General features: G+C 24.7%; 1 protein-coding gene across 1 annotated transcript; it reads right to left on the bottom strand.

Moving 5' to 3' along the window:
• Positions 1-4,732: 4,732 nt before the first annotated feature.
• Positions 4,733-21,181, bottom strand: LOC129988612 (uncharacterized). Its single transcript, XM_056096871.1, has 13 exons — positions 20,938-21,181; positions 17,196-17,484; positions 15,530-15,733; positions 14,899-15,071; positions 13,221-13,324; positions 11,938-12,371; positions 10,940-11,053; positions 10,586-10,662; positions 9,481-9,623; positions 8,339-8,424; positions 7,154-7,234; positions 6,845-7,073; positions 4,733-4,966 (listed from the first exon to the last, which is right to left on the bottom strand). The coding sequence occupies exons 2-13, from the start codon at positions 17,466-17,468 to the stop codon at positions 4,854-4,856; spliced, it is 2,031 nt and encodes a 676-aa protein (XP_055952846.1). The 5' UTR covers positions 17,469-17,484; positions 20,938-21,181; the 3' UTR covers positions 4,733-4,853.

Genomic DNA, 21,181 nt, shown 5'->3' with positions numbered 1-21,181 from the left:
TAAATTTTCAAAACAGGAGTAATAATTTGGAGTAATAATTTTTTTCAACAAAATTTTTGGAAATCTACTTAAGTACTTATTGTACAGAAGGAACACTGGATAAAGATACAGATCTCATGCTTGATTCGGCCATGGCAAGTTGATCAACACAATTGCTGATCCAAAATCCAGTCAGTCTAAATATACCACCAATTATTTCCTCTGAAAATGCATCAAATGAATCATTCTTCTGTTCAGTGAAGGACAGGAAAAAGTAGAGAGTTAAATTAAATGAAAGAACCAGACCATCCAGAAAAACTAGCCTTACAAATACGAAAATCAAGTAATGTCCCTAAAATTAAAAAACACATAGAAAGGGATTCAAAATAATCCCTAAAGCCTTATGAAAAATAAATTCTGAAAATAGCGTTAGTTTTTTTTTTTTTTTTCAATTATAAAATTCAATAAGAATTTCCTTCGTTCGTTATATAGTAGTTCAATGAATATATTTAAAAAGGAATGGCTTTTAAAAAATACAAATTCTTGTAAATAACTTGTTTTTATATGTAAAAAGTTGAGATTTAATCAAAAATAATTATCTTATTTTTTCATGTTTGTTTTCCAAGTCAAAGATTTAACATTATGTTGTACTTTGATCACCATGTAAAGTTTTAAAAAAATATATGGAAAATTTTGTTTTTTAAAATATATAATGAATATAAAATTAGCAGAGTCAAGCTAACCAGTATTTACAACAGAATTGTGAATTTGCATAGAAAAATTACCATAGAGCTGAGATATAATTATTAATCACTATGATTAATACTGAAAATCAATCAATGATCCTTTACTTTTTTTTTATTCGCAGAAGTAAAATAATTTATTCTAAAAGAGTTTTATGATTTCAGATGGTATTATAATAGTCGATTTTCAGAAATAAGTAATGAAAATTAAATTTGAAATTAGCATTTCATCTGAATGCATTTTCCAATAGCCACACATCGTTAGGCTCCAAATACTATTAAATATCTTTAGAGACCAGTCGCCGTAAGAGTAACATTCTCTCCCCCCCCCCTTTTTTTTTCTTCTTCTTCTGAAAATTGATTATTATAATACCCTTTGAAAGTGTAGAAAACATTTTTAGAATATAATTTTTCTTCATCGCGATTTCGGACAGATAGCAAATTACTTACAGGTCTTTTTTGATGATGTGTTCAAATTCCCTTTAAAAAAACTTTTTTTTTTAATTTACTCCTGAATTAACTAAGCTATCTTAACATTTTAAGGATCATTTTATAAATTTTTAATTTATATTAAATTAAAATTTATCCATCAGGTTAAAAATCTTTTAATTAATGTTTTATCTTCTGTACCATCCTTATTTGTTGAGCTTTTACCATATATTTGGTGTAGTAAGGCCAAATCTAACTATTGTGCCATAAACTTCAAACTATCCGTTGAGCTAATACAGAATATTGCTTTGGATAGCCAATTCAACAGAAAGCAATAAATATATTAAATACTTTTTCCATGTTAAAGTATATTTCGATTAACCTATAAAGGTTGGAGGAAGTTTTATGAGCTTGTAAAGATCCTAAGCTTTATTTATTACTAGTCAACTTTGGTGACCACTGATTTGCTGGTTTTAATAGTCTCTAAAAATTTCAATTAAATATTTTACATAACTTGACTTTAATGGCTCCTTCAGCAAAATATTTTGAGTTTCAGATTTTGGCAGTCATATACTATTTTAGAAGCCTTACACCTTTCTGTCAATTGAACTATGCATCTTCCTGAATTTCTTTCAGCTTCCCTAAACTTTGAACTTTAATTTGAAATAGAAGTGATTCAACTTTTCATTAATATAAAACCTTTGGCTGAAAATTTATGTTTTTTTTTTTTAAATTAAAAAAATGGAATAATTCAGCAGTGAAGGCACATTTGCACTGCTGAAATCTTTTTATAATTTATACAATAGGACAAAGGGTTATTAAAAAATTAACTGAAAACATCCAAAATAATTATTGGAACATCTATTATAAAATTCAATTTTGCTTTCAAAAGGATTTGAATCAAATATATAATATTTTGTTTCAGTGAATAAATGCACTTCTGAAAAATTATGAAGCCTAAATTTTGTACAATCTTTTGGTCTTACAAGTTATACCCAGCAAAATAATTTTGACCTTCCAACTTTTAAACAAAAACAGAACAAGAAAAGTTTCTCTTCTGCAATCAGATCTAATCAAATTATAAAATTTTCAATTTTAGAAGAATTATATTAAATAGAATCAGAGAGAATTTAAAAAGCAAAAAAAAAAAAAAACTGAAAAGTATGCTGAAAAACTAATAGATCTTAGAGTGATTTACTTTAAAACAAATTTTATGTTACTTACAAAACTTTAACTGAGAACAGTTATTTACAATATTGCAGATATCAATATATCACTGCCTTAAAAAAAAAAAAAAGAAAAAGAAATGTTCATCCTACAGGTTCATATGAATATGGCTGAAAACCAACTTCAATGCCTTAAATTACCTTTCACAAGATACTGATATTAGAATCTTGAAGGTTTAAGATAGAAACTTCCATAATTTAAATCTATTTCTGATATATCTGAAAAATTCAAGCATTTTTAAGCTGAATTTAACAGCATCTGTTATTAAAGGTAAACATGCTTATTCTTTTGAAAAAAAAATCTGGATGGAAATCTAGTGTTTATTTCACTAATTTAATTTTACAATTATCGCTCTTCACTGGAAAAGGGGAAAAAAAAATCTTTAGAAAGAGTTCAAGTATTAAAAATCTAGAAGAATTTTTGAAACATAATAAATATTCTAATTATTTTTTTGATGATTTAATTATATATACATTAAATCTCAATACATTCAATATGTACAGAAATAATAAAGTTTTATGAGAGCATCATAATGTAGATATTCCTATAGAATGCAAAGAAAATTTGAAATCTTTACTAACATAGTACAGTCAAAATTGAATTATTTGAATAACACAATTTTCTAAGATTATTAAAACAGTTGAGCTAAAGTTTATTAAATTACTGAGTCACTGACCAAAAAGCATAGATAGGTCTTGTGAGAAGGAATAAATAAATAAATTCAATTTACTTTCATAGTGATTAGTTTCATAGTTTGTTTTCAAGTGGTGGCTTTAACTAATTATCAGAAAATTGATTACCACATTATGTAGAAATATCCATTAATTTAACAAAACATAATGTGAAAATTTGTTATGTTGGGTTATAATACTCCTGGTGATAAATATGATACTTTCTTTTGCTTAGTTCTCAAGCATTTCTAGCATCTATAGGTTATTTCAGTACGTATTAAAAGATTTGTTACAAACATTCTAGAAAAAAAAAAAAAAAAAAAAATCATTATTCCAAGTTGTATTGGGATGCAAATTGCATCTTAACATTTGTATTAAATTGAAATGATAAATTTATCATAACTAATTTAAAACCAAATTCTGAAACATATCAGCAAAATAATTTTGTTTTGTCTATAAATATATTAATACAATTAATTTAGGTTTCCAATTCTATTAGAAAAAACAAAAAACAATAAGAAATAAAATAAAAGAAACCAGACACTCACAATAAAGATAGCTGATAAGTTAAAAAGCTTTGTTCCATCTTTTTGAAATATGACTGGGATAAGATTCAAGAGACTTCTATAGTTATAAATTCCAAGTACTTGATGCTTGAATAATAAGATTACAATAATTGTATCTTCAAAATTGGCTATTATAATAATATATAAATGTATGAGAGTACAATGAACAGGTAATTGTTATTTTAGTTTTTTAAAAACATTTTATTTGGATAAGTTTACAATAAATGTCATGCAAAATATGAGGGATACACTACATTAAACAAATTCAAAATTATATTTGTAACATTTTTATCGCTTTATCCATTCTCTTAATATTACTTGAAGTTTTTGTTGACGTTTCTTCGTTCTAAAGAAGGTTAATTATATTTAAAAAAAAAAAAAGATTTTGTTGATAGAAACACGCAAATATGAAACCCACTTCGGTTTATTTAGTAAAAAATAAATTTTTAAAAGTTTGACCGTAAATGAATTTTCAGTCACTAAGTTTTTGTCCTCATTAATTGCTTAGAGCAGAAGGGAGGAATCTCTGATTCGTTTTACTTGTCCATTGACAAAACCTTTTGGGATCTTTTGAGTGAATAAAGGACTTTGAAAGCTATCTCACAATTACTGAAAATCCAAAATACAAATATATTTAAACAATAACTTAAAAAAATGAATATAATTTTAATTTTGAAATCAAAATATATTCAATTTAAAGGAAAGATCTTGACAGTATTTCAATAAAAAAATTCATGGGATCCGAGAAAAACTTGAATTATCGATCAAATTGAATTAAAAAAATGCTCCAATTAGCCAACTGTCTTTGTAAAGTGAATCTTTACAATGGCAGATTCTCCCTTGAATCTTCACAATGTTCAGATTTGAATTTATTCAAGAAATTGAGGGAGAAAAAAAACACCCTATTCAAGGAATTGTGGGAGAAAAATATTCTAGGAATTTTTAGGAATCTAAGGAAGACAATATTATTAATAATTTTGTTTCTGACATAAAACATATTTTTCTCATCTGGGCACTTTCTAAGGTATCCAGGTAATTAATACACATTTTATTAGTAGCCATATGTTTCTTTATGAATTATGTATGTCTTAAATTACTAAATTCAGAATATAACAACTAAATTACGTAATATTTTATTTGATCGTGAAGTAGAGAAAGTATATAAATCAACATATATTTAAATTATTTACATACATATAGCTGCAATAATATATACAAATCTGAAGTATGAGCATTTTTCAGCTACTAGTTTGACTCAAAAAATCCATGTTTGTCACTGAATCTTCAGATGGTTCATCTAAATCTAATTCACTTGTATCGTCTTGAAAGTCCCACAAGTCATGAATGAGGTCTGAAAAGTTTGAAATATTACAAATCTAAAGTTTCATTTGAATTTTTATTCATAAAAGGAGTTTCAAAATAACAAGATACTTCACTCAATACTTTTCTATTAGTTTGCCTAATTAATGTATGACCCAATTTCCCAAAATGTAATATATATATATATATATAATAACCTTTAGTTATGAAACATAATTGCATCCTAGTGTTTTGTTAGATCTGGCATATTTTAGTAATTAATTTAATTTGCAAATGGAAAAGCTGTATTTTGTTTAAAATAATCTATACGGTAACTGATTTAGACTAACAGAAAAGTACTGTTTGAATTATTTCATTTTCACAGATTATTCCATCAATAGGATGTGTAGACAGCATCTGAATAGTTTTTTTTAGCCTTGAAAATTGATAATCTCTTATTAATTTTCAAGTAATGATTTTAAAATATAAGTAAAGAATGAATTAATTCAATCTTCATATTTGTTGAAATCAATTTTAAACTGCGATGCAAGTGATTTTTAATTTTTTTTAGGCTCAGAATTCCAATGCTTTTCATTTATTTTGAATTGCATCAATTATTTTATTTCTGAACTTGTAGTTAATGCAACATAGTTATAAATGTTTCTTGCAAATTTGAAGCTTATTTATTAATCAATCAGCAAGTTATCAGCACATTTACGGGAATCCATATTACGTGTTTTAAAAAGCAGCAAAGTAAGAAAACCTCATGAAGCCTTTATAATAATCTCTTATAAATGGCCTTTTTTTATCTTACAGTAATTATTATTATTATTAGAGAAAAAAATTAAGCTCATCAATAAAGTATTACTTTGAACAGAAGAAAATATTCGATTTTGATTAATCCAACATACAGAATCAACATGATTCTTTGACCTTCATTCAAAGAAATATTTTGATTATAGTTAAATAATTGATTAAGTTCTTAATTTGGACTTGCACAATTTTATTTGCTATCATTCAATACATTTTTGTGATTCCAACTATAAGATTGAAAATTCCATCCAAAACAGTTGATGTTTATTAATTCAGTTAAATTTGAAATGTGAAATGACTGGTTTGCATTCCCAGCTTAATTCTTAAATTGACTTTAAATTTTCTATTGCTATAAAAAAATTAGATTATGATAAACCAAAGTTTCAAATATATGTAGAAAATGAAATAGAAATTTGATATTTTATTTGCATTATTTATTTGAACCACAAAACATTATTGCTTAAAAATATTAGCAAAATTTACATTTCTACATTATGCAAGTCACATTATTTTTAATGGAACAAACATGAAATTTTAATGCATATATGTAATATAATTCCTACATTGCGCACAGAATTGAATGAAAATGAGTAAATACTGCATTAATGTTTGCTTCATTACCAATTTATCAGAACTTGCTTTCATATGAAGATACTTTTTTTGCTATTTCATAAAACAAGAAAACCAGGTCACTTTTATTGCAACTGAAATTTCAAATAAAAACCAAACAAATTCAAAAGTTATCACAGAAATTTTATAATTATTTCTTTCTGTTGCTAATAAAATTATAGCTAAATTTCAATTCTGACAGTGAATATTGTTGAATAAATAAATTATTAAATAAAAAGTAAATTATAAAAATACACTTTCCACAAGAAAATTTAAACAATTATCACAACTTAATATTATTCATTTCGAAATTAATTAAATTTCTCTTAACCAGATGGTAAATTTTGAAACCATTCATTTTGTCTTTGTTTAAAAGCATCCTTATCACTTCCATAGTTTCGCAATTTCATTTTTCTTATTTTGAGGTAAAACTTATTAAGACTGAATAACAAAATACTATAATTAAATTGACATTCTTTGGTTTGAAATAGAAAATAAACCAACTTACCATAAAAATCTTTGAACAAAGGATTTTCTTTACTCATTGTTAGCATTCTCCCAACTAAAGAAATGTAATTATCTTCAAAACCAGTTCGTCTTTCTTTAAAATTAGGAAAATATCTGGAAAGTAAATGTAGCAATGTAAATCCTTTTCTAAAGATCAGATTAAATTCCCCAGTATTTTCTTTGTGGATTTCACAAAATTTCCATAGAGAAATAACTATACCCTGGAGAATCTGGTAAAAGATAAAACAATTATTACATTATTTTATGAGCATGCATTCTTTTATAGAATAAGTGGTATTGGGAAAATTACCAAAGATGGACAAGGTGATAAATCCAATTTCAACTCTCTAAAATTATACATTGTGAAAATAGTAGAGAAAAAATCCTCCACCTGAAAAAAAGTATATACACTTATAAATTATATTTGGAACTAATGAATGGCAAAGTGTAGTTCATATAGAACATTGCAATTCAGAAATCACCAAAGTGATTTAATTTTTGTCAGATTTCAGAAGAATGCATTTGAATATCCATGCAATTCAGTATTGCACACTTATAACAAAATGAATGACATAATAAAATTGTAAGTTATAATGAGCGATCTATGCAAAAACATATGTAATGAGCAACTAGAAATATCTCATTTTTTTTTTAGTTTCAAAGAGTTTATTTTTTTTAAATGTTTAATTATAGCATTTAAATTAAGGCTGGTTTTTTAGAGTAACTAAATATTAAATTGATATTTCAAAATTAAATAAAAATGAATAAAAATTTCTTGTAAATTTACACCATTTTTAATATTCTTCATGCCATAGAAAACATTGTGAGATGATTAATTTTAATTGTACTATTAATTTCAATTTATAATAAAGATAGTGTGAAACCAATAATTGTTGAAAACATTCTGAAAAAATGAAATGCTAAATGGCTAAATGATATTGGTTTTACAAATGTAAAATTATATATTTTAAAACACAATATATTTTTAAGTTAATAGAAAACTTAAAAAAAAAATAATCAAACTATTGTAGCTCAGCTCTTGCCTTATTGAAATTGAGAAACCACTAAAAACCATATTTAACTCAAGCCTGAGCATTTGTAACCAATTTCCCAAATTAAACATATCAATTAATAATAAAATAATTTATATTATGAATGAAATTATACTAAATTTGCTAATGAAATTATTGAAAATGGTTACTTCTTCACATAAGAAATGGCAGCCACTGAAAATTCCATATCAAAATAAGTTGATAAAGGCAGATAGTCTTTACATAATACTGAGTAGAATAGTGAGCAAAGATAAAGTATAAGATTTTTAAATCAAAACTATGGAAAACACCAGGCAAAATTCATGATAATAAGTTAAGAAGTGGAGATCACATTAAATAAATTCAAAATTAGATCTAGCAAAATTGGTAACAAGTAATTAACAAAAGTAAAATCTTATCAATTTGATGAAAACAATATTGAATAAAAAAGTTTTCAAACATACCAGAAGCATAACATTTATAAACTGTGGTGTAGATCCGTTTATCTTTTGAAGAGTTAAAGAAGCTAAACTACAAAGGACACAAGTATCTGAAATAGTAAAATAAAATTCTCTATATAAAATAAATTAATAAATGTCAAATTAATGCATAAGATTAATCTATCTTTTCAAAATGAAATTAGGATAGAATTAAAATTTAAAATCATATCCATCCTTCTAGTTTACAAATTAATAAAAGAGTACAGAAATCAGAAAATCATTAAACAATCAGTTCTAAATGAATTTAAATTATATTAACTGCTCATGTAGAGTCACAAGCTCTAGAATTTAAACCAACAGAACTTGAAAGTTCAGTTGTCAATGCTAACATTGCCAAACCATATATTCTAAAATTTTTAAAATCTAATTTAAAAGTTCTGTTGCTATTGTTAACTGAAATAAATTCTGTTTTATGCAATGTAGTCACTTTTAATTAATCTACTTAATTTTTGAAAATAACAATATATGTTAGGCAAAAATTTATAAAAAATTTTGAATTCACCAAAATTGCTATATTTAAAAAACACTTCCCATCCCCAATCTAATAAGTTTAAAATCAATTTATCAAAATACACATACAACTATATTTAAAATGACTAATTTATCCTTTCTTTTCTATTACATCTCAGTGTTGACAATAAAGATAATTGCAATATTCTTTCCTTAAATTTTCATGCTATTATAGTTATGATCTATATTTAAATATTTTATTATAATTTGACCTTTCCTATATGTTACATATAATTCACTCCATTTCTCTATGTTTTTAAATAATTTGTAAAAATAACAATATATTTTAAGTGATCCTACTTTGAATTAAGAATTTGGAAAATTAGAAAGTTCAGAAAAAATTATAAATATCCACTAGAAAAAAAGAGCATGCATTTTAAAAAGTACATGCTATGAATTTGAAAACAATTATAGAAATGAAACCAGTAACAACTATTTTCTCACTAAAATTAGACAAAAAAATAAACAATTAAATCTTTTTCTTCAACGAAGTACGATATTAAACAAAGTATTTACATATGTTAAGTATATAAAATATTTCATGTATATAGATAGAAGAATTGACATAATCTTTGCAATATTTTTGAAATACTAACCATTTTGGTGAGTAACTACAGGAATTATTCTTTTGCATGTGCATAAATTTGTTAGAAGCTTTAAAATTAATACCAAAGACCTTTCAGAATGATAAGAACTGATAAAAGATGCCAGAGGAATCTCACTGATGTACTGCATGAAACTAAAAGAAAAATAAATGCAAAAATCATAAATACATAATGATGAATATGGCATACTTAATATATATGATGTCTATAAAGGGTTTAGAGAAATAAATTGGAGTGATTAGGATTGGTATGAAATGTAAAATTGTATTATGTGGAAGGAATTCCAGTGGAAGAAACTGAAAATTTTAAATTAATAAGTGAGAGTGATTATATAATCTCTATAATCAGACACTTAAAAAAAAAAAAAAAAAAAAGAGGATGTTTCAATCACAAAAAGAAAATCCCAGTCCTAAAAAAATATGATTCATAGGTAAGACTTATATAGGGTTATTCACATCTGTACAATGAGAAAAAAAAAATCCATTGACCTCTTCCTAATTAATAAACAAATAAAAAAGATAAAATATAATTTTAAAGTATTCTGCTTTTTTTGTCTTGAAAGATGATACCCAGGAGTGTCAATTCGTGTGTACATATAATGACATTAAAATTTAAATTATGATCTTCTTCCATAAAAAAGAAATTGCAATAATTTTTTTTGTCAAAGTAAGAGAAGGAAATACACATACTATTTAAAAATTTTTAGGCCTTTCTATTTAAAAATTCCAATATATATTCCAGAAGAACAATTTCTCTCAAAATTAGTTCTAAAAATAAATTACATAGAAAATCCAATAATATGGGAAGGTGAAAGCAATATAATGGTTTCAAAATGTTTATTGTATCTGTTTTTTTAAAGCAAGTTACAGTTAATATAATCAAATTAGAGGTAATAAGTTAATATAAAAGACTTTAAAGTATATATTTTTATAGAACTAAATCTGCTATTTATAAATATATACATCTAGTTATAGTAATAGACTACAGTAATTAATATTATTAAGCAAAGCAATAAAACAAACAACTTCCTACATCATTTAAAATTAATTTTTAAATTCAAAATATTTATGACAGTACATTATTTAGAGAAAATTACTTTTGTGAAGCTGAAAAAGACCATGAAACAAGAGCAGCTAAGGACCATTCTATTTCTTCAATTTTCACGAAACTAGTCTAGAAAAAAAATTTATATCCATTATAAAATAACAGACTGAAACAATAAAAGCGAACTAGGCTCAAATAATCAATTTCAATAAAGCAAAAGAAATTGATAAATGATATGTGCCAATATTTTAACATATGAAAAATATTTTAGTGCTCCACAAATAAAATTTAAAAAAAATATAATTATGTAGCACTAGCAATTAATACTAAAACAAAAGAAAATTTTCAAATATAAAATTGCAGACATGTGCAGAATAATCTGCATTCTACCTTCTTTTCAACTCACAGGATAAGTATTTGAATTTGAGAGACGCACTAATGAGCGAAATAACGAATGTACTGTATGACAGATGGTTTGATTTGTATTCATAGCTTGCATTAAGTCATTTTGCTTGGATACCTATTAAAAATAAAAATAAATCAAAATTATATCTAGCACAAAAAAATAGTAATATTCATGAAAAATTGCATTATCTTATTTAAGATTTTCTTTGGACCTAAACAATACTGATAAAAGGAAATAAAGCATGTAGGACTTTCAAAACTGAATTTAATAATTTGAGATTATTGGTATTTATCTGCTTACATATAACCTAAATTAAGATACAAAATATACGCGAATATATATTGGTATAATCTCATCAAAAATTGATACACAATATATATTAAGATGCAATAGCACTTCAATGATCTTGAGTGCTTAGTATAATAATCACAGCAAAATCAGTTTAGTATAATCTTTGCAATTTTCTTGGTTCTCTTTCCTCCTTATTTACCTAACTGATCTCTGCTCAAACCAATTCAGTAATCATTTTAATATCATATATATATATGTATACACACACACAATCATTCCACAACTTCCAGTTTGACTTCTAATAAATGAAATCAAGAATACAGACTCTACAGACAATCAGGGGAAATCACAAATCCTTCCTTGCAATTACTTGTTTAGATGTGAAAGTAACTTCTTCATTCATAATCTTTGCAGTAAAAAGGAGTTTGTTAAATATTTTTATTATTGATTTTCTTCTATTTCATAATCTACAGATTTACAACAAATTAGAATAAAATCTTTATAATATTAGAACTTTATAAGAGAATTAACTAGTTATTTATAAAGAAAAAATACCAATAAAATAAGCAAATTAAAAAATTGATGTGGGAAGATACGCTTCAATAATAAAATAAGCATAAACATATTAAATTCATAACACACAACCATAAATATTGTTTAAACCAAGTTTTCTTTTGTTGTTAAGAGAGAATTCCAATTCTATTAACCTTTTTGTTTTCATTTGAATCCATGCTTGTAAATTCCAGTTTCTGAACCACAGAAACAAACTGGTGGCAAGACAAAAAGAGGGAGAGATCCTTTAAAACTGATATAACATAAGACCTATCTTGACTAGATTCCTTTCTTCTCAGAGACAAAGGTGAAGTTGTACTGGGACCAGCCACAGCATTTCTATCAGAAATTCCATTTAAATGAGTCACATAATTTTCCAGCACATTGTCAAAATAGTCTAATAGTTCTGATGTTTCTTTATCAGAGTTTAATCTTGCTATAGACACTGGTGATATCTGAACAGAGGTTCTTGCCAATGCATTTGGATTTTGATTTGTTATTAGAGGAGAGATGAAAGAGTTTTGTGCAGGAGGAATTGAAAGTCTATTACATAAAATTGAAGATACTATTTCAGAACCTGTTGTTTTACCTGAAAATAAAATGAATTTTAAATTCTTTTAGTGGAAGTTAATTAATGCTCATTTAAATAAAAAAAAATCATTTAAAGATATTTCATTGTTTTTTCACAATAAAAAAAATGTATATTTCAATCTGCAATAACAATTTAAAAGCATTTCGGTCAAAGAAATATCGAAAAAAAAAAATGAAATCCTATTATAAGACAATATTCTAGAGATAGAATCATAATGCACTCACAGATGAAAATATTTGCTAGAGGGAAAACTTTATTTCGTAGTTTCATTGCAGCATTTTTTGCCAAAGTTTCAATAAAGCAAGAGTTAAGATCATGAAATAATAATAAAGATTATGGTAATTTAAAGATTACTTAAAAGCATGATACAATCATAGACATATTAACTTCATACATTTATGAAAATATCACTAATGGTTATAATATATTTTCATGGTTTTGCAATAGAGTAATTCTTTTCTACAATAAGAAAGAATTAATAAACATTTCAATTCAAACATAGATCATGCAATTTTAAAAATCATTCATTAAAATAACCATGCATTATTGAATAGATTTTGTAATTACTTTCATTCGATATTTGGAATTTTTATACACATATAGCATCATTAATAGTAAATCAAGTAAAAATTAAAAAAAATCCATTGATTATTGATTAAACTTTAAAGTCTTAAATGAAGAACATTAAAACAAAGTATGCATTATGACAAGTCATGTATACAGAACACTAATTTTTTACATATTCAGTTTCACATTTATTTTTAAAAAGCTGCAAGAACTTTTTAAAAAAAATTCATGATGAATCACAATTTAAAAACCACAAGCAAATGAAAAATTATATTTAACCTTTAGGTGTGTCAATCTGTAATCTGTATTTTCTAAAAGCTGACTCATTGTTTTTATTCTGTATGCCAGTGACATGAATGGATGATCTAGATTCAAATTGAAATCTGAAATAAGAATATTAAGTCAAATTAGAACACAATTTCAAATAATAAGTTTATTTCATCTATAATTATTAATCCATATAATCTAAATTCTCAACTTTAGAACACAAACTATTTTGCAAGATTTATTCAAAAAAAAAAATAATAATAATAATAAAATAAAATAAATAAATAAATAAATAAAAATATATTTGTATTCACAAAAAAAGAAAATTAAAAAATACTTTTTGATTAATTAAAACTGATAATTTCAGTTTGTTAAACATATAGTAAAATTAAAATTGCAGTATGATGCACATATGTAGGGGAAAACAATAAATTACTAAAGAATATCTATATGAGACAACTTTTCATTTTTAAGAGCTGTAAATTTTATTTTCCATGTCGGAGTGGTCATAACAGTAATATTTTGATTTTCTCCCAGCATTCTGTAAAAATCTACTTTAAAAAGAGCTGGAAAAATTGAAATTGATAACTGAAAATCATAATTATCAATGTCATTTAAAATTTCTTAAAATAAGCAAGATACTTAAGTGAACAACAGCAAAGCATAAAATGAAGTTTGCAGCACTTGGAACATATAAAAAATATTAAAATACTAATAATAATTAAATTTAAACTATGCAGAAAATTAAGCATATTTCTTAAAGCCAAATCGATTGTAAAGGTTTTCATAACATGATTTTATGAAAATTTTTGTAGATCTTCTTCAATGATAGTCTTTAATATCCCTATCCTTCCTTGTTTGCAAGTTTTTATATGGTATTATATATATATAAATTATCTCTTAACAATTCTCTTGCAACTGAAGACAGAAAGACTATTTTAGAACAGCAAATTGTTTTTAATATTTGCAAAAGCCTAGAAATTAGAAGCAGAAAGAAAATTTCAACTTCCACTTACTTCCATTTTTTTTTTTTTTTTTTTTTTTTAATTTAGGCATGTGAGAATTTGTTAGGAAGCTCCCACCCCATACATTCTTTTCCATATTAATTCAACTCTTATGAAATAGGAAAAGGAAGAGGATTTTAATTACCTTCATCTACAAGTTTGCCAATAAGAATATTTCTTCGATATTATCCTTCAGAAGGATTAAAAATCCTTATTGTATAGTAATTGTAATTCTACTTCAATTCCTATCAACTCAATCAAAATTAGTAAATTTTAATCTATATCTATCTATATATCTGTATACATATATATATATATAAACACACACGTTTGTTGAATGTATGCTAAAAATAAATAATGAGTTCCCAAGGGCAGATTTCATCGGAAATTTAACAGAAATCTGGAAATTAAAAAAAAAAAAAAAAAACATTACAAATCACATTTCATGTCTATAGTTCATCGAATTTTGGAGAAATTGTAATTATAGACAGATAAAATTGCAAAATACACTTTTCAAACTCATAGAGATCTGAAACTTGGATATTCATTATAATCTCAAGGCTGTTTCTTTTTTTTTTTTAATGGATATAATATTTCCTCTTTGTGATCTATATATATGAGAAAGTAAAAATACATTTAATAGAATATAAAGATGAAAAGTACAATGACTAAGCTAGGATATTTACTTGTTTAGAAAATTGTCTTGAAATTTAAATGATTGTGGATCAGTTTCTTTTTCTTTCAGCTTTTCTTCTTTCCTGACAACGTCTCTTTGCTCTTTCTCTAAATTTTCCTTCTTTTCTTTTACTTGCATTTGTAGAATATGAACTTTATCATAAACACTTTTCATTTCTTGATTCTGTAAATAAAATAAAAAAAAATTCTTCCTTGAAGTAAAAAGAAAAAATATTGAAAAACTTATTTAAGCATCTACATAATAGGAATAACAGTTAATAATTTTTTTTTAGTTAGCAGAATGTAAATTGTTTATGGTAAATCTGAATCTTCAACAGTATAAAGGGAAGACAATTCTTTTCAAGTATGAAAATAAGAATGAAATAGCCAAACATGCTTATACATGATTTTTTATTATTTTACTTCTTTTGCTTTTATTGTTCTTATGCTTTTTAATTGTTTTTATTTTTTATGTTTTTATTGTTACATGATTTTATTGTTTACCAATAAAATCATAATTTATGAAAAATGCATGCAAACACAGCAAAGTAAATAGTTCACCAACAGAACCACAGTTAAATACAAAACTTCAAATAAAATTGGGAAAAAAAATCACATTAAAAATAAGACATAAATACTTACCTTAAATTGAAGCACACTTTCCAATCTTTGAATTTCTTTGTGTAACGTATTTTCTTTAATCTTAAATTCGCTAACTTTTTGAGCAATTAGCTTATCTCTATTTATCTTTTCGTCATTTAATTCTTTAGACAGTTTTGTAATTGAATCGCTCAATATTCTTATTTTCCCTTCTAATTCATACTGTTGCTGCTTCATTTCGTCTTCCTAGAATTGAAAAGGATATTTAAAAAAAAAAGAAAAAACTTTCACATGAGAATAATAACACAATTAAGAAGCTGTAATTTTCAAAAGCTTGCATTAAATACATTTAAAAAAAGCCAATAGCAGAAAACTTGAATTAATGCAAAAGAAAATGATGAATTAATTTCACTCTAGTATTTCATTTTATTATTAAATTCTAATAAATTTTTAAATTAACACAAAAAAAGAATATAAAAGAGGTTCTTATTGAAAGCATAAAGAAGAAAATAAAAGGATGATAAATTGCATAGGTCAATTTAAAAAGTATTGGATGCATTGGGCCTTGATTAATTTGCAGATCATATTTCTAATTATAGAATTTAAATTTTCAAATTAAATAAGTTTGTATTCTTTTAAAAACAAAATTTATTGGTTTGATGCATCCAAAATGAAGACATCCAATCATTAGAACTATTAACAATGAATTGTAAGCAACATATGAACACAAAAAGGATAATTACCAAAGTAAGTTGGGGGATTACAATAATTTAAAAGAAATAGTTTTGGCATAGCCATCAGCATATTGTATTGATTTTTCCATTTATTTAATTCATCCCAACAATTTAAACATTAAATAAGTAGTATAGAGAATTTCAGATTTAACACTGAAGCTAAATTAAGTATTTAGTTCATGATCTAGTTTTTCTAGTAAGTATAAGCTGAGAAATAAAAAATTAAGAAATATTTATAATTTCAATTTAACAGCATGAAATAAATTCCTATAAAGATTTAAAAAAAAAAAAAAAGACTTGGGGGAAGGGGGTTAAAGTGTACTTTTTTAATTTTACAATCAGTAGTCATTTTGTAGCATATTTATAAAGCAAAAAGGCATCATTATCACGTTAAAATATAAAAACAATAAATGCATAGCTCAAAATGAATAGAAAATATTTACATTAGAAATAATTTAAAAGGCGTTTAAAAATTTTAAAATGAAATAAAAACAAATTAATGTAGATAAGATACTCAAACTGGTAATGTAAATATTATAATTTTAATATGCTGGGTAGTTAAATGATCATACTCTAACAACATGGCGATGGGAATAAAGGTTGAGTCTTAAAGACCATCAAAAGCCATACTACAATCACTCCCATAGAAATTAAGTTCCATCATTAGAATTGAGGTAATTCTTCCCTATAACATTGCTATATCCAACAGGAAAACAAAAATCAACCAATGAATCAGAAATTTCTTATTCCAATACATGGGGTGCCAGCTTCATCACAGTAAATCCTAATAAGAAATGGGGGTAACAGTTTATTGTTAGAATAACCACATCTGATTACTCAAGTCTAGCCTAAACATTCTACCAGCAATTTTAAGAACAATTTTAAAAGTGAACATAAAAAAAATGTCAACATTAATTAAGATATGGAAGTATTGTGAGATAATGTTTCAGAAAAATATGCATACAAATAATTACCTTAATGGAGACAGTTTTGTTTTTACCATTAGTAACTGGAAAAGGTTGACGAAAAGTTCTTGAAGAAGTTTCAGCTAATTTTTGTGTAGCCTGTGTTTCCAACATATCAAATTCTTCAGCAGTGATGTCATCGCCACCCCACTCATCATCATTTTCAATGTTGCCATCATGATTATTAGGCAAATCTAATTTAATCTTTTTACTAGGATTCAGGAATTCCATGTCAGCATATGAAGGACTCTTGGTTTTAAGTGAAACTTCAAACAATCCCATGCTTTTCACATATTTCCTAAAAATGTATTCAAAATCATTAAAATAATATGCTCAAGTCTGCCTTTTCTTTATGTAATTCTACTTTCATGATCAATTGTTCATAAATGAAAAGAATGCACTGAAAAACATTAGTCGCAAAATGAATATAAAATTCTAATGGAATCCAACTTTAAAAACAGTAATCAACAGAGTTGCATGGAAAATAAAGAATAATAAAATTCCACTAGTAAAAAAATCATTCATCAATCAAAAAATCATTCAACAATTTTTAAAATGCTATGATAAAACTAAGAAGATATTAATAATTGAATCAAAAGATATTAGTTAGATATTAATAATAATAAAGATATTATTAATATTAATAAAAGATATTAATAATTAATATGACAAAAATTTATTTTCCCCAGATAAGGCACTAGATATAACAACACTATTGGTAATTCGATTAATAACACATTCAACAACATTCTGCATAATATTTTTTTAAAATTCAATTTATTTATATTTCATATGTTGAAAACAAATATTTTAATTTTTGTTCATCAGCTCTTGTTTATAAGATATGATGGCTGTATTATTTAAGTGAACATGCTAAATTAAGCTTCATTAAAACTATTTTTATTAACAATCATCATTAATCAATTTAACTGAGTAAAAGAACAAAGCAACATTCCTGTAAATCTATAGCAGCTTAATAAAAATTAGAACCGAAAAAAATTAAAAAAAAAAATATAAAAGAAAAAAAAGAAAAAAATTTTTTTGCTCCACTCCAAAAATTTCTTCAATTAATTTTGCTACATGACCTCTTTACAAATTTTAACAGTAATCTGCAATCAAATGAGAGTCAAAATTGTTCTGATATCAGTCCTTCATTTTTCCTTATGTCCTTGTGAAATCATTCAACTTGTTTTCCATTTATATTCCAAGAGAAAGCCAAAATGGCCATATTTATGCTATTTTGAAATTCAAATTTTAATTGAAAATAAAACCCTCCTGGAAATCTACAATAGTTTACTTAAAAATGGAAAGATTTAAATAATGACAAAAGGTACTATTATTTTATTTCACTCTTAAATGTTCTTTTATTTAACAGTTCCTTCAGAATAAATTTTTGTAGATTTTAACAGTAATTTGCCATCAAAGTTCTCCTATTTAATATGGTACTGGTTCTCCATTGACTTTATGTTATTGTGATTTTTTAAAATTTTTTTTTTACTTTGAATCATCAAATCATGTACTAGTACTGCCAAAATTTAAAAGTGTACATAACTCAGGGAGTAATGCATATGGTCATATTACAAGTAAGGTTTCAAAAACTTTTAAGCTGGCTGTAAACTAAAACAAAATAATTTTCAACCTTGCAATTACCTAGAAGGTTTGACACCAAGAACAAATGAGATCTATACCTTTGCCTCATTTAAAGAGTAGATAAAATGAGTAATATTTATAAGATGTTTGATTTGATGGCCATAAAAAAATTTAGTTTTAAGTTATTTCTTTTCTTCTTTCAGCCTAGCTTACTTCAGGCATTTTCCAATCCTATGTATACAAAACATGGGTTATCCCAATGAAGAGTGTTCACGAAACAGCTTTATTATTCTTAACATCATGTGTAGTAAATGCAAGATAAATTCCACATTGGATGACTAAGTTTCATGAATGATGCCCCCCCCCCTCCAACAGTCATATGCTCTTTGGTAAAATTCTCTTTTCTTAAACAGTATGTATCTGTTGTATCTGCTTAAACAGTAGTTATTGTTTGTATCTGCTATCCACAGAACAAGAAGTAAGGACATTTTATACAGTCCCTTTTCTGACCAAAGAGATTGTAACCATTTTTAACTACACACAAAATACACATTGATAATTGTAAACTTAATCCTTTCTCTGACCAAAGTTATGAAATCATATTGCTTTATAATTCATAATGTATAAAAACAAATGCTGATATTTTCTTGTCCCCTCCCCCATCTTTTCATATGATTTTACAATTTCAGGAATAATTGTTCTTTTAAGTTTTAAATATTTTTATAATTTAGTTATACTACAACTCAAAAGTAGAGTGATTTGTGAATTTTCCCATACTTGAAATTAACATATCAAATATAGTCAAAATTAGCTGGTGCAATTTTAGATATACTAAAAAAATTTTTTATAGCCCTTAGTAAAAGTAAAGAATTCATTCACTTTGTTAGGAAATAAATTTTGTATTCTTTGTTTTTGTAGATAACAGTCTTAATATTATAAATAATAAATGATTTAATAATATATATAAAAAATTATAAATCAACAGAGTTGATAAATAATTTAGTAGAGTATTCCTAATAAATATATAATTGAAATTAAGGATAAATTTATTAACTAACTGGTAAATTTCTTAAGCTAGTTGTGTTTTTATTCATCCTACTCTCTACAAAATTAATTGCTCTTATCTTTAACAATAAAGCTTATGGTATGTGAATCGAGAAAAAAAAAGTTTAAAGAATGTACTTCAGCCATAACAATAGAAGAAAAATGTACAATTCTTTATCTCCCACAAAAAACGGTTTTAAATAAGGATAAGAACCTGTATTACAGTTCATGATAAATAAATAATATAAAACTAGGACGAGTACTAAAGTTCCAAAGTCACGTTAATATCATATTTGGTTAAGTGAAAATAATAAAATTAGCAGCAATTTTTAACCATATATATCCATTAATATAATGAATTGTTTTTAAAAATTTAATAAATTACACATTAAATAAATTTGATAAATTAAATTTGCATTTAAGAAATCTTCTTATATGAATATATAATTTCACATACAACATTCAATGACAGAAATATTTTAAAACAGTCTTTACAAGTTTACAAGATTATCCTTCATATAATATTTCAATCTATTTTTATTTTATGAATACAATTATTAAAAACCTTTAAAATTTTGACTAATTTCTTTACTAATAGTAACTTTATTTTACCTTATTTGTTATTAACTTTTGATATAGGACATACAGACTAAACTGAAATTAAGCATTAAAGTAAAAATAATAAACAATACACACCATAATTTTTTTCTTTATGAGAAAAAAAATTATTTATATAAAATATTCCATATAATTTCTATAATTTTTTCGATTGCTTTATGTTTTAAATTATATTTCTTTATCGTTATGACTATATTTCAACACGGTAAGATCTATTATTCATATTATAGAGATTCTGTGCAGCAATAAAAAAACATTAGAATACATTTTCAAAAGTATAAATAAATAATCAATGAATTGTTCAACAAGGAAAAAAACAATTTTATTGCCATAAAAAATTCTGATAAAATAAATAATAATTAATAGTACCACGCCAAGTAAATAGATATAATAAAAGAAACAACAAGGTTTGAAATTTATAATACAAAAAGCATTTTAAAATTATTTATACATGATCTTTCTTAAAATATGAAACAGCTAATCTAATCACAATCCTTACCGTCAGTAAAGTTGCAGAGAATTCTTTCATCCTGACATATTAATATTTTCTAAAAAAAATTCTTTAAAACTGTTGTTAATTATTACTGATAAGTTGAAAAGTGTTTTTACTTGTTTATGCTATTATAACCAACAATAAACAAATACATAAACTACAATGTTGACAAAAATTTAATAAGATAACTTAACAGAACCTCGAAACATCAGTCTGCGCCTTCTGTCTAACAATTTATTTTTTTAGCGCG

This window comes from Argiope bruennichi, chromosome 10 (assembly GCF_947563725.1).
Source record: "Argiope bruennichi chromosome 10, qqArgBrue1.1, whole genome shotgun sequence".
In the NCBI taxonomy this organism is placed as follows: Eukaryota; Metazoa; Arthropoda; class Arachnida; order Araneae; family Araneidae; genus Argiope; species Argiope bruennichi.
This window is presented reverse-complemented; position numbering and strand designations above follow the sequence as displayed.